The 15,689-nt window shown below is 41.0% G+C and overlaps 1 protein-coding gene across 2 annotated transcripts in view; it reads left to right on the top strand.

Annotated features, from left to right (window-relative positions):
- The window catches only part of LOC142151640 (prolactin-releasing peptide receptor-like), a 132,405-nt gene extending 116,931 nt beyond the window's left edge, over positions 1-15,474 (top strand). For both annotated transcript variants that reach the window (XM_075207486.1, XM_075207487.1), the window contains exon 3: positions 13,821-15,474. In XM_075207486.1, the coding sequence (XP_075063587.1) occupies positions 13,821-14,454 (634 nt within the window). In that variant the 3' untranslated portion in view covers positions 14,455-15,474. The remainder of the gene's footprint in view (positions 1-13,820) is intronic.
- Positions 15,475-15,689: the final 215 nt, after the last annotated feature.

Below are 15,689 nucleotides of genomic sequence, written 5' to 3'. Positions count from 1 at the left end.
GACAGTCTGTCAAATATTCTGAGTCTAGTGCAGGCTTGGCTAACCTGTGGCACTCCAGGTGTTGTGAAACTACAAGTCTCAGCACACCCTTCCAGCAATAAGCTGCTATATATTGGCAAAGCATGCTGGGGCTTGTAGTTTCACAACACCTGGAGTGCCACAGGTTAGCCAAGCCTGGTCTAGTGGGACAATCCCGATTTATGGTGACTGTTCTGCCCAATCTAAGGGGCAGGTCAGACTGTGTACTCTTTATACACACACTGCATTCTTTATATACTACACTATGGTGCTAGCTGTCCTTCGTGGGCTGACCACTCCCCCTCTAGTGTCTAGTCTCGCCTCTATGATGACTGGCCACACCCCCTCTGGTGGGCCCCTAGCGTTGCAGTTCCCCGGTGGGCCCTTCATGCCCCAGTCCGACACTGCTCCCTACCAATTTTATTATAGAGCTCGCTGCAAAAACTGTTATCCAATTTTCACCAAGCCCTAGCAACTGCCCTGGATCAAGTGGCTCCAGCGACACTACATACTCCGCATAGACTTTGTTGCCAACCGTGGCACACTAAAGTAACACAAACTCTACAAAAACTTCTCGGAAAGCAGATCGTCACTTGCGAAAATCTTGCACCTCTAATGATTTCATCACATATCACTGATATCAGATATCATCACTGATATCTACCACTTCTAAAGAAATGCTCTGAACACTGCAAAACAAACATACTTCCAATCTCTCATCTATGATCAGGCATCTAACCCCAAACGCCTTTTTAACACATTTAAATCTCTTCCCTCTTCTCCCACCTCAAACCTTCCGGCTACTATCAGTGCCCAGGATCTTGCTTCCTATTTCAAGAACAAAATAGATAAGATGAGACTTGAAATGGTATTATCTCCCTCATCAAGCAATCAGCTCAATTCGTAGCACACTCTCTCTTAATTTGATCCCACAAATAAAGAGGAGGTTTCTATTCTCTTCTCATCTTCCTACTCTACCTCATGTACTCTTGAACCCATACCCTCACAAAATGGATAGTTCCCTGTTTGTTGTGCTCATCCCACCTCTAGCTAAAATCTGTAATCTCTCTCTCTCTACTGGTATTTTTCCATCACTATTTAAGCATGCAGTGATTACTCCTATTGTAAAAAACAAAATTGTGACCCAAGCTCTCTCTCATATTACCGCCCCATCTCTCAGCTCCCATGCCCCTAAAAGATTCTCAAGAAAATTGCCTACACTCGCCTCACACACTTTCTTATAGAAAACAACCTACTGGATTCTCTTCAGTCAGGCTTTCGCTCTCAACACTATACAGAGACTGTGCTGACCAAGGCCATTACTCTCTTCCAATTCTCCAGGATCTATCTGCTGCATTTGACACTATTGACCACTCTCTCCTCATACAAACGCTACTATCCCCAGGTCTTGAAGGCACTGTCCTATCCTGGTTCTCATCCTTCCTATCTAATCGCTCTGTCAGTGTTAATTTCTCTGGATCCACCTCTGCTCCACTTCCTTTATCGGTTGGAGTACCACAAGGCTCAGTCCTAGGTCCTCTGGTGTTCTCTATCTACACCACTTCTCTTGGAAAACTAATAAGCTCCTTTGGATTTCAATATCATCTCTGTGCGGATGATACACAAATTTATCTATCCTCTCCTGATCTCTCACCATCTGTGTTGTCTAACGTTACTGACTCTCTTTCTGCCATTTCATCTTGGATGTCTTCTCGCCAACTCAAACTCAATCTTTCAAAAACTGAATGAATAATAATCCCACCCAAAAACAGACGCTTCCTGTCTGACATTTCTATTTCTGTTGATAATATGACCATAAATCCCACCCTGCCAGCTCACTGCCTAGGTGTAATCCTTGACTCGCAACTATCATTTGTTCCCCACATCAACTCTATATCTAAATCATGTTACATACACCTAAAGAACATTTCCAGAATACGCACATATCTCACACAAGACACAGCAAAAACCTTAATTTATGCACTTATCATCTCTAGCATCGACTATTGCAATTCCCTCCTTACTGGTCTTCCCAAAAACAGGCTTGAACCCCCTACAAACTATTTTGCATACAGCGGCTAGATTGTATTTCCTTGCAACCTCTGCTGAGCCACTCTGTCAGTCTCTATATTGGTTGCCTGTTTTTCAATGAATCCAATATAAAATTTGTCTACTAACATACAAGGCCGTCAACAAAATTGTACCAACATACATCTCCTCACTTGTCTCAAAATATCTCCCAACTCGACACCTCCATTCTGCACAAGATCTGCGTCTCACTTCCACTCTCATCACATCCTCCCATTCTCGGTTACAGGACTTTTTTTGGGCTGCACCCACTTTGTGGAATTCCCTCCCTTGCACAGTAAGACTTTCCTCTAGTCTTCAAACTTTCAAGCATTCTCTGAAAACCCACCTCTTCAGACAAGCTTATGATATTCTTCACCCAGCATCTTAATGTCCCTAGGTTACCCTATTAACACCCTCTACACAGCTAACACAAGACAACAACCCTCTGACCAACATTGCCACACACACAGCCCACTCAATACTTTATACATTTGCATTCTAGCTGGTCCAATGTGCAATATGATGTAGCACATGTCCCTGTGTTTCAAACTCCCATTGTGAAATAGATTGTAAGCTTGCGAGCAGGGCCCTCTTACCTCTCTGTCTGTATGTCTTACCCAGTTTTGTTTTATCAATGTTTGTTCCCAATTGTAAAGCGCTACGGAAATTGCTGGCGCTATATAAATAAATGTTGATGATAATGATCATCTGTTAGTGACTTTCCCGGGTTGTCACTCCCCCTCTCTTCACAGGTGCGTGAGGGTGAGTGCATGTGCGCAGAATAATAGTCTGACTGTTGAGGTCTGTGCCCCCCAGGCAGGCCCAGGCAATTTGTACCCCTCCAGGGGAGGGCAAGATTTAACTCAGCAGCCTATTAGGAACACTCTAAAGGGGAAAAAATGCAGGTGGCCCAGCGACCTAGCCCAAGGTAGCCCACTATGGGACCGGCCCATGGGGGCAGATGCCCCTCTGATCCCAGCCCAGCCTACCCCAGATCCCTGCACACTCTCAGCGCCCCTGAGCACACCTACATGGCTGAAATATCTGTAGATCCTTTCTGTGGCCCACTTTGTTGTGGGATTGTTTTTAGAGTCTATTTTAACTACAGGCATTACCACTACCTGTCTGTGATATTCTGCAACCTGACCGTGATATCCTGCAGCTTGACTGTGATATCTTGCAATAAGACCGTGATATCCTGCAATAAGACCGTGATATCCTGCAACTTGACTGTGATATCCTGCAACCTGACTGTGATATCCTGCATCCTGGCTGTGATATCCTGCAACTTGACTGTGATATCCTGCCACTTGACTGTGATATCCTGCAACTTGACTGTGATATCCTGCAACTTGACTGTGATATCCTGCAACCTGACTGTGATATCCTGCAATCTGACTGTGATATCCTGCATCCTGGCTGTGATATCCTGCAACTTGACTGTGATATCCTGCATCCTGTCTGTGATATTCTGCATCCTGTCTGTGATATCCTGTATCCTGGCTGTGATATCCTGCAACCTGACTATGATATCAACATTTTCTAAAGGTCGCTCCCATTTTCTGATTGGCCCACCTCTTTTGAGGTTTGCCAAAATCTAAATGATTGGTAGTGTGGTTTACAATCAAAAGACATGCTCAATGTTTGAACACAATGGAAGTGCAGATGTCCTGAAGATGTCCAGTGTTTTTGTTCTCCAAGTGTGTCTGTCAGCTCCGATATACAAAGAACATGAACTTACTACTACCACTAATTACTACTGTAGCAATTTAAAAAAGGAAATGTAATATTAATAGGTAACAGGTAAGAATTATCCACAGTCAACTAACCCTAACCCTCTTTCTCTGATCCTTGACCCATTTTACCCATAGACTACCCTTACAAAATTCATAAGAACGTAGCCTCACCTGCAACCAATGACATCAGTGAGGTAGAAAATAAAAAATGTGTTTCCCAGTGATGTAAGTGGAACGTAAATTTTGGCTATGCAGTGTAAAACTAGCTTTGGTCCCTGTAATGGCAATATGGGTAAGGCACCCATGTCAGTAGTGGCCACCTGGATGAACATTGGTAGCAGTAATACCCAATAAGATAGACACTAGTTTTCCCATCAGTAAACTTAATGGCCAGTAATACTTTTCCCCCATTGCCATTATCTCCTCCGCACTCCAGTGTCCTGAGGTGGTAAACGGATTGTTAGTCTTCCCTGTGGCATATTATTGTCATCAGTTGCTAATTAGAAGGCAGTTGACACCTTGCTCCTTCCCACCACTCGTTACATTTAGAAGTCAGTCTGGTGGGTTGGAGGAGGGAAAAGAGTAAAATAAATTTAAAAATGGAAAAAATTCCAATGAAAAAGTCTGTGACACTTACCAGGACTCTATAAATTCAGGACTCAAGTAAAAGGCCTGAGGCTGTCCTGGGAGATTTGGGATAGTTGGTAGGTATTAAAGTTCAAATCAGCCAGGTGGTTGGATTACATGAATTCAGCTCTTAGGCAGAGCAGCTGGATGACCTCTGATTTCACTGGGGCCTATTAGGGCTGATGGAAGATGACAACGCACACAGGTCAATAATATTCTTCTTCCGACCACATACTCTAACATGCCTTATAATGATGCCATCACAGTGGTTTTGAGGTTGCGCATGTCAGTCATATAGTGCCATTTTTATTTACAGTGCAGCTATAAGTTCATAGCTGCACAAGAGTAAAGTATGTCTGGATGCCGTATTCACAAGCTGGTAACGATGATAAACTGCAAACAGTTCTACACAGATAACTATCTTCTATGGCAGTGAAATAGTTAGTAACGAGACCAGCTCACATGCAATCTTCCCTTGTAGAATAGTGTTGATCTTATTGTGTGCATTAAGCCTAATTCAATAAAACAGGAACCACAGGGCAAGGAGAAGTTGTTATAAGTTAATAACAGTTTTCTTTATTGTCAGTCCCACAGCAATGCAATTATCTTTGTAGACACCAGAGAATTCATTCTTAAGACAATCTGTTCCGTATGTGTCTGTTTGTCACTCCAACAGGAGGGTGTTGGGCTTATTTACCTTCATGTGCACTGTCCTTCTCCTGTGAGTGACAATCTTTAAGGTTACAGATACACCAACATGCTTTTGAAAAGCACAACCAATTTGCAGAGAAATTCAATATTCACTGCACATATATTTAGCAAACTGCAAATGCGTTATAAAGGTCAATTGGAAAATGAGCATTAATAATGATGAGAAATGGGAGAAAAGGAAGACAAGCGGGGCATGCTCTGGAAATGGTCTGGTTTTGGGTCTATTGCTGATGCCAACACACGAGGGATACTCCCTCACCAACCCCCAAAAAGATGAAAAACATAAGCTGAGGATATTAGGGCCTCCCTTATTATTTTAGGTATTTCACCAGTCAGTTGATTTCTTTTCTCCATTCTCCATTGTTGCTCCAGATGAGTGGTTGAAGGTTTTTGTGAGATTATAGTGAATTGGCTGTGGTTGCGCAATAAAATGACCCTTTAATGTAGAGATAATAGATAAAAAATAGAAATATCTGGGTAAATAATGGACACAAAGCATATTGAATGCAAGGTGTGGCTGAATCACATAGAAATAACGTATTGTAGATATTTCTTTTAAGTAGGGGTGCAGTGCACCTTTGTATATCATTGCAAATGTACTGATTTTTTTAAATTGGGTCACATTGTGGTATTAGAAATGCATTATTTTCTGAAGTATTAATTTCTGATGCAGTAGCCATTTCTTGGTGGAAATCTGTTTTGTAACTTCAAGAGGAAATCTTAATTAGAAAGTTAATTAGACCTTTCATGTGAAGTGACCAACACTTGTTTAGCCTGAATACACAGCGGGGGGCTGTTATCTTATCTTTCCTGTGTGGCCTTCCTTCCTGTGTGCTAGAACCTGTCTGAACAATGGAAACAGCATGTAATTTGAGAAATCACAGACTAGTGTAAATTTTGTTAAGTTTAAACTTCATTTAAAATCCAAGTTTTTAGAACATATTACATCCTGATGCTAATCTTTGAATGTAATATTTCAGACTCTTTCATGTATGATCGAACAAGGGGGCTGGTTTACCCTCTGCAAACATATCAGTCAGAAACTGTATAAAAAGTGCACTGTTTGACCATGTTTTGTATTATTCCATCTGTAAGCTCTGGAAAGATTGCTAGTACCATAAACTGGCGTGTAACTGTCCTTATTAGGAATACTTGAGCTAATAAAACATAACTGCTTCAAGATACTGCTTTGATGAATACTTACCTGCAGTAAATGCCTGTGACCTACAGATTAGACCAATATAATCCGTTATCCGGCTCATCTGAAGTTGGGAGCCAGCATCCAGTACCAACGCTCTGCCCACTACCCTGCATCTCTGGCCAGTGTGATAGGCCAGGGGGAACCATCTACAGCAACCCTGATCTAAAGGAAGGGGTCAGGTATACCAGTACAGGTACCCAGCAAGGGGGTACACTAGCAGCGAGAGTTACCAAGAAGGAATTGGTTCTAGGTGCCGACAAAGGAGCCTAGTGGTGGCAGCATCAAGCTCCTCCTACTGCGTTTAGAGGGGTGCACTTTTGTGGCAAGGCAAGCCCAGTCGGTCCCCAGCCACACGGACAGGGTGGCATAGGAGCTTCTTCCTGTCACCCAATGGCTTCCACACAAGTATGGCTTCTGTGTTAGTTACGCAAATAACATCTTTATATAAAATCCTGGAATGCCCTGGTTGCTCATAATAATAGCAAGCATGGCTACAAAATAAAACCTCACTAATTTGAAAAAGGGGAGATTTTTTGGGGAGTATTTGGCAGGTGCTTTAGTAACCAAGACAGCTCAACTTGCTAATGTTTCACAAGCAGCATTGCTTAAGGTGATGTCAACATGGAATTCTAAAGGCAATCCATCATCAGAAAAAGGTATCTTTGGGTGCATACTCCAGGAGCGTCATATCCCTGCATTAATTGACATGCAAGGCAGTACAGGTGGTAACTGCAGATCAATTAACTGCAGTCAGTTACATCAAAAACAGTCCGCAGGATATTATAGTTCGCTGGATATTACAGTCAGGTTGCAGGATGTCATAGTCAGGTTGCAGGATATTGCAGTCAGTTGCTGGATACCACAGGCAGGTTGCAGGATACCGCAGGCAGGTTGCAGGATACCACAGGCAGATTGCAGGATATTACAGGCAGGATGCAGGATATCACAGTCAGGCCACAGGATATCATAGATTGCAGCATATCACAGGCAGAATGGAGGATATCACAGTCAGGCTGCAGGATACTATAGGCAGGGTGCAGGATATCAGAGGCAGGCAGCAGGATATCAGTCAGGTTGCAGAATATCACAGTCAGGCTGCAGGATATCACAGTCAGTCTGTGGGATATTACAGTCAGGTTGCAGGATATCACAGTCAGGCTCCAGGATATTCCAGTCAGGCTGCCGGATATTCTAGTCAGGCTGCAGGCATGGCCGGATTTACCACTAGGCAACCTAGGCATTTTCCTAGGGCCCAGAGGTCCCCAGGGGGCCCGGTGGGTGGTGAGGACGCCCCGTCACATGCGCTGCTCCTCTTTCTGTGAGTCTTCAGTGAATATGCCGTCGGAGGGGGGGGAAAATCCAAAAAAAAATCACATGATTACAGCGGCCCCCGGCAGCCTCCTCTCCTCTTTCCTGCTCAGTTGCGTTCCACTGAACAACGTGCATGACATCATCATGCCCGACGGCATATTCACTGAAGACTCACAGAAAGAGGAGTAGCGCATGTGACGGGGCAAGAAAGAAAACTGAAGATGAGAAAACAGAAAGAAGAAAACAGAAGAGAAGAAAGCAATAGAAAGGTAAGCAAACTAGCGGAGGCACAAGGGCACACTATGGAAAAGGGGAAACAAATTGTTCCAAAAAAATTATGGAGAGACACAGAGCTGATGTGAAGGGCCACAGAGGTGATGTGAAGGGCCACAGAGGTGATGTGAAGGGCCACAGAGGTGATGTGAAGGGGCACAGAGTTGATGTGAAGGGTGACAAAGGTGATGTGAAGGGTGACAGAGGTGATGTGAAGGGGCACAGAGTTGATGTGATGGGGCACAGTGGTGATGTGAAGGGACACAGAGGTGATGTGAAGGGGTACAGAGTTGATGTGAAGGGGCACAGAGTTGATGTGAAGGGTGACAAAGGTGATGTGAAGGGTGACAGAGGTGATGTAAAGGGGCACAGAGGTGATGTAAAGGGGGACAGACTTGATGTGAAGGGGACAGAGGTGATATGAAGGGGCACTTACTTGATGTGAAGGGGACAGAGGTGATATGAAGGGGCACTGACTTGATGTGAAGGGGACAGAGTTGATGTGAAGGGGCACAGACTTGATGTAAAGGGGCATAGCCTTGATGTGAAGGGGCACAGTGGTGATGTGAAGGGGCACAACGGTGATGTGAAGGGGCACAATGTGATGATGGAGGAACAAAAAACACAATGAAGGGGCACATGTGATATTGTGAAGGGGCAAAAGTAACAATGAAGGGTCACAGTATGAGGATGGAAAGTGACAATGAAGGGGCACATGTGAAGGGGCATAGTGTTAATGTAAAAGGGCACATGATGATGGAGAGAAAAAGGTGACAACTGTTAGGTTGTTACTAGGTACATTGGTTGTTGCTGCTAGGTACGCCCCCCAATATGCAAGCCACGGCCCAATGATATGGCCACACCAGCTTTGACAACGCACCGTCGCTGCGTGGTGGCACATAGCTTTCCTTCTACTCATCTATAGGGGTATATGGTATGCTAAAAAAGCATATGCTGCAAAATATCATAGACAGGTAGAAGGATATCATAGGCTGCAGTGAATAAACCACTTATCACACATGGCAATAAGCACATTTACTGGTACAGTATTGTAAATAGCAGAAGCATAGAACAAACAGTTGAGGCAGGCAATATGGTCATATGAATCATTTTTCACTATTTTCTTGACAACAGATAAGTGCATGTGTGGCACCAGTCTAAATAACACCGATTGCTTTTTCCAACAACAAAATTAAAATGGCCATGTATCCAAAACTGAATTCTAATAAAATATTGCATTCACCATATAAAACAACCTGTGTTTCTCTAGTTGTTCTGGAATTGTATCCCAGCATGCCCTGCAAGTCTTTGCTGAGTCTTGAAGTTCTGCAGGAGCTGGATAGAAATGGACTACCTACATCTAATATAGGAAAAGAGAAGCAGCAATGTTTAAAAACGGAAACATTGTCAGAGATAAACATTTCCAGGAAATCTCTGAAATAAGCCTACAGCTCTGGGAAATCTGGTAGTTGCCAAGTAATGTACAAATTAGTCCTTTGTACAATTATGATGCACAACACTATATATGATGCGTTTAATTCCACTGTGAAGTTTGTTTAAAAGAGAAATGCATATGTTTGTTTTCTGTGGTCTAGCCATCATAACCAGAAACATTAAAGGCTAGTTTTACTAAATGGCAGGTTTTAAAAAGTGGAGATGTTGCCTATAGCAACCAATCAGATTCTTTCTGTCATTTATTTAGTACATTCTACAAAATGATAGCTAGAATCTGATTGGTTGCTATAGGCAACATCTCCACTTTTTCAAACCGGCAGTTTAGTAAAACTAGCCCTAAGAACATAGAACATTCCACCCTAAATTATATGAAAGAGAAAATATACTGGGCTTGAATCATATAGGCACGTAAATGCTGATAAGAACCATACGCCATGGAACGCAGCAACGTTCAAATCACCTTCGAGTGCAAAGTACCATTACTACAGCCAAAGATTTAATGTGTTAAACTTGAAAGGGAATTGGCATATGCACGTAGTCAATGTACAGTAAGGGTGTGACAAGCTCAAGCACACGCATCAGCCTCCAATTCAAACTCTTAACATCTCAAAGATATGTGATTTTCTGTTGTATCACTTGCACCAGCTACAGGTCTGCTGTAAGTGTTCATTACTAGTGATGACAGCTGTACATGCAAGCTAGAACATGTGTTTACAATCAATAACAACTGTAAAAATTTATTTTATGTACCGTAGACCTTAATAGCATCCTAATTAACTATGGAAAGTAGGAAATAAAAAAAATACTTTTTTTTTTTTTTTTTAATCTCTCATTAATGACTATGGGCCTGATTCATTAAGAATCTTAACTTAAGAAACTTCTTATTTCAGTCTCCTGGACAAAACCATGTTACAATGCAAGGGGTGCAAATTAGTATTCTGTTTTGCACATAAGTTAAATACTGACTGTTTTTTCATGTAGCACACAAATATCAACTTTAAATTTCAGTGTACAAATAAGCTATCAAGTATTTGTGTGCTACATGAAAAAACAGTCAGTATTTAACTTATGTGCAAAACAGAATACTAATTTGCACCCCTTGCATTGTAACATGGTTTTGTCCAGGAGACTGAAATAAGAAGTTTCTTAAGTTAAGATCCTTAATGAATCAGGCCCTATATTATTAACATGTGACATTAATTGTATATTGTTTGTTCTATGCAATCTTTGGGGACTTGATATTCAACATATGTATTGGACGTATCCTGCAGTTTGCGTTCATTGTGCATTTCTTGATGAATGAGGCCCTCTATGGTTATTAGATAGGCTTATTTTCACCTTGCTTTATATGGAACTTTGTTATAATTTATCTTATTTGCATGGATAAGCATGCTGGAATAAGTGGGATGTGAACAGAAGTTTTATGTGACATCTCTTTCTGTTGTCAACATGACAATAAACCCTACCCCTCAAAATCGCTGCCTGAGTGTGATCCTTGACTCAGAATTATCCTTTATTTCCCACATCCAATATGTATCTAAATCATGTTACATACATCTAAGAAATATTTCCAAAGTATGCACATATCTCACACAGGACTTTGCAAAAACTTTAAATCATGCACTCATCATATCCCACTTTGACTATTGTAATTCTCTCCTTACTGGTCTTCCCCAAAACAGACTCTCACCGCTCCCATCTATTTTGCATGCACCTACTTGATTGATTTTCCTTTGAAATTGCACTGCTGATACACTCTGTCAGGTCCACATCGGTTGCCTGTTTTTACCAAATCCAGTATAAAATACTTCTACTAACATACAAGGCCATCAACATAACTGCACCAACATACATCTTCTCACTTGTCCCTAAATATCTCTCAACTCAACCCCTCCATTCTGTACAAAATCTGCGTCTCACACTCATTACCTGCTCCCATTCCTGGTTACAGGACTTTTTTTGGGTTGCACCTACTTTGTAGTATGCCCTCCTTCACACAAGACTTTCCTCTTGTTTCCAAACTTTCAAGCACACTCTGAAAACCCACCTCTTCAGGCAAACTTATCAAATTCCTAAACCACCCTCCTAACCTCCTTAGGCTATTCTATTATCACCCTTTACACAGTTCACACAAGACTTACATGTATTCTTCCTATATTCAAACAACTCTCTGACCCCCTGACCAATATTGCTGTGTGACAGGTTCAAATAGCCCAATACATTTTGGTTTATTATAGCTATACTGAGTTCTTAAGCAGTTTAAGTGCGTTAAATAAGATGCTATCAATCAATAAAAATGCCTAAAGGTAAAAAATACTTTTTAAATTAATTAATAAATTGTTCAAAATGACCCAGGTCACTGTGCTTTAGACTTACTGATGGTATTTTTCCCAAAGATCATGCTTCTGTGCCTAGTGGAGAATTTCTTTATTATATGAGGTGAAAGCATCAGTATCTCCTATGTTAGGAAAACATTAGAAAATATTCCTTCATTGGATAAACCCTGCCTCTCCAATGCTACTTTCCTAGCTACTCTGTCTAAAACGGTCCCTGTTATTTATAATATATATACATAACATAGTTGCCAGCATTTTGGAATAGTTCCCAGGGACACTTTGATGTTTAACCACTGCATCTAAAGACATCACTTGTGGCTCTAACTCTAGAAATGATGGACCTGAGTTATTAAGGAAAGTAAGACAAAAAAAGGAGTAAATGTTCTCCGGGACAAATTATGTTATAATGCAAGGGGTGCAAATTAGTTTATTATTTTGCACATAAATTGAATACTGGGTGTTTTTTCATGTAGCACACAAATAATTCCTAGCTTTATTTTTACACTGAAATTTAAAGTTGATCTAGGACATGCCCTACCCAAACTATAAATATTTCCCCACATTTTACATTTACCTCCCCCTCGAATGCAACATGGTTTTGCCATGGTGCAAAGTTACTCCTTTTTTATGCTTTGCTCTCCTTAATGACTTAGGCCTCATGCCTCTTACTTGGGATTTGTATTCCTGTTAGCTCTAAGGCTCCCTCTTCAGGGGTAGTAGGGATGTATCAAGTGCTCCTTCTAGGTGGTGGATGTTTCGGATATCAGCATGGTTGTAATCTGGCATGTTCAATCACAGATATAACCTTTAACCGTTCTTTGCTGTATTATTATATGTTCTATTATATTGTATGATATTGTGTTAACATTTTATTTTCTCACATGGATTTTAACTATGTTTGATTATAGTAGTAAAGTAAAATAAGTAATATAACTTTTGTGGGTATTCTTCCTCAGTGTCACACAGTGAGGGCCTAATTCATTAAGGAAAGAAAGCAAAAAAAAATGAGTAACTTTGCACCTTGACAAAACCATGTTGCATTAGAGGGGGAGGTAAATTTAAAATGTGGGGACAGATTTATAGTTGGGATAGGGCATGTCCTAGATCAACTTTAAAATTCAGTGCAAACAGAAAGCTATCAAGTATTTGTGTGCTAGATGGAAAAACAGCCAGTATTTAATTTTAATAAATAAATAAAATAATATCCACCCCTTGCATTGTAACATGGTTTTGTCTAAGATCAAATTTACTCCTTTTTTTGCTTTCCTTAATGAATCAGGACCTGTGTGTCTCTGTCAATTCATTTGAAGTTAATGCAAGCTTATTTATCTTTAATCTTTTGCTCCCTCAGAGTAAACTCTTCATGTCACTTTGGTTTTTCAAATAGTATTGTGGTTCCTCAGGTTATGCTCTCAGCCTTGTTGTGTTACACTGTATCTTGTCTCCTTGGAGTGTATTCTACATATCACTTTGTTGTGTCACATTGAGATGTTCTCCCAAATAATGTATTCAGCATATCAATGTTTTATACTCTTATACTGTGCAATCTTCCACAATGCACCAGTGACTGCTGAGAATGTAAAGAATCCAATGATTTTTTTTTATGGAAACAATGATTGACAGATAACTTACCACACTGTTGGACCTAACATGATCCTGCCCATGTCCAAATTGCCCAACGAGAGGATCTATGCAATTTGGCCATCCACGTGTGTATATAGTCAGCCAGAATCTAAATGTGCCTGGTCAGCTTTCTCTTCAGCAGCATTATAAAATTCTGATCCACATGGTGAAACCTCATTCATTCAGGGAGCATTGCAATTAGACATAACATGGATCATTAATTAGACATAACATGGATCATTTGCCAAGTTCTGAAAATAACATTAACATGCTACAGATGTAGAGTGGGTGAAAAATGACACAAGGCTGAAAGTTAACTGCATAGCCTTCTCCTGCAAAAGCTAAATTACTGTAAGAAGTAATTAATGTATCAGGAGACATTTTGAAGCCGGTTTAAGTGCAACATAACGAAAGCTATATGAAGTCTAATTATTTGTCCTGTTTTTTTCTTCTCATTAGGTACTATGCAACAGTACACCCTTTGAAGAAAAGAATAACTGTTACCACTTGCGTCTACGTCCTGGGGGGCATCTGGCTCTTGTCCTTTGCTTTGGTTGGTCCAGCTATTGCTCATACTTACCATATAGAGTTCCAACAGGAAGGGTTTACCATCTGTGAAGAATTTTGGTTTGGCAAGGAGACAGAAAGGCTGGCCTATGCCTATAGTACCCTGATTATTACATATATCCTGCCCTTGTCTGCGGTATCACTTTCCTATATTTGCATCACTGTTAAGCTGAAGAACAGGGTGGTCCCTGGCCACCCCACCCAGAGCCAGGCAGAATTTGACAGATTGCGGAAGAGGAAGATCTTCAGACTCATTGTGCTGGTGGTGACGGCCTTTGGGATCTGTTGGCTTCCCATTCATGTCTTCAACATCATCCGGGACATTGACATCAACCTCATCAACAAGCATTATTTCCTTCTCATTCAGCTTCTCTGCCACTGGTTTGCAATGAGTTCCTCCTGCTGCAACCCCTTCCTGTATGCTTGGCTGCATGACCGATTCCGCAGTGAGCTAAAGAAGATGTTTACCTTTAAGCGCAAAATCATTCCCACTAACAACTGTGTGGCAGTGAGCGTGATGCTCTAAAGTCTTACATATATATCACTATATGTAGTGGTCCCAGTGGAAATTTTTAACGTGGCAGTAGGAAAAATGATAAATGAATGGAATTTGATAGTTTTATAATGACAGTTGTCATTATACTATAAACCAGTCCACTTCGACCATTGACTGTACACTTATTCACCAGGTCAGTCATTTGAATGATCTCTATTAAAGGCAGTCAACCTGTGGTTATGCAACTACATGTTCCCATCAATCCTTTGCCAGCCTACGCTCTGAAGACTTAGTCACATATCACTATGTACATATTCACTAGAGAGGCAAACAACCTGAATCCTGGGACTTGTAATTCCTCAACAGCTGGAGAGCCACATGTTGTCTGAATATGAACTATTACGAAGATAATTTGGGAAAGACTAGACTCTATAAATGAAATCTTGCACTAATTCATTAAAATGACAGTGTGGTTTGAATAAATTGGGACATGATGGCAGGTCTCATATCCTGTCGCCACAGAAATCAATGCCTTGTGTCTCACATACCTACCCAACAGGAAAAATAGCAGTTATCACTCCAGAATTCTCCCAACAATGCGGAAGTACAAGACTGACAAACATTCGTGCCTTCTAAGGTGGGGCATCAGCTGAGTCTTTTTCTGTTTATTACAAGCTATGAAGTTTATTTTTGCATCCCATACTGTACATTGGACTTTATTATCAACTTAAGGGCTGTCACTCTCAGTCTACCCGTTTGCTGCATGCCAGTAATGTATCTTGAAGCTGCACTGCAAAACCACCAGCGCATGAGTCAGTTAACAGGACATTAATCATTAGAAAGAGTATCTCATCTTAATGACTCCAGACATTGCTTTTCCAGCTGCAATCCCAAGCTAATTATCTGTGCATTTACAAGTAATGAATGTAAAAGTCGACATTCCATTTTGAGAAATGTTTGAAATGCTTTTCAGAAACAGAAATGTTAAAAGGAGAATCAAGACTAAGGGAATACAAATAAAGCAATCTCCGTAAGCTCTTTGGTCATACACGACTTTAACTTGTGTTGTCATCTTTAGTCTGTTCTGTGCCAGTTACGTGTTTCTATAATGTGTTTTCCATATAAAACCAAAACCCACGTCGAACCATAAGACACAAGTGTTGCAGGCAGTATGAGTTCCTATGATAAGTCCCTCAAAGAGGTTTTCCAATTTTACATGTAACTTCACCAACCCCCCTTGATTCCCTATACGAATATTATGTATG

Source organism: Mixophyes fleayi, chromosome 4 (assembly GCF_038048845.1).
Source record: "Mixophyes fleayi isolate aMixFle1 chromosome 4, aMixFle1.hap1, whole genome shotgun sequence".
In the NCBI taxonomy this organism is placed as follows: domain Eukaryota; kingdom Metazoa; phylum Chordata; class Amphibia; order Anura; family Limnodynastidae; genus Mixophyes; species Mixophyes fleayi.
Note: the sequence above shows the minus strand (reverse complement) of the source record. Positions and strands in the feature narration are given on the sequence as shown.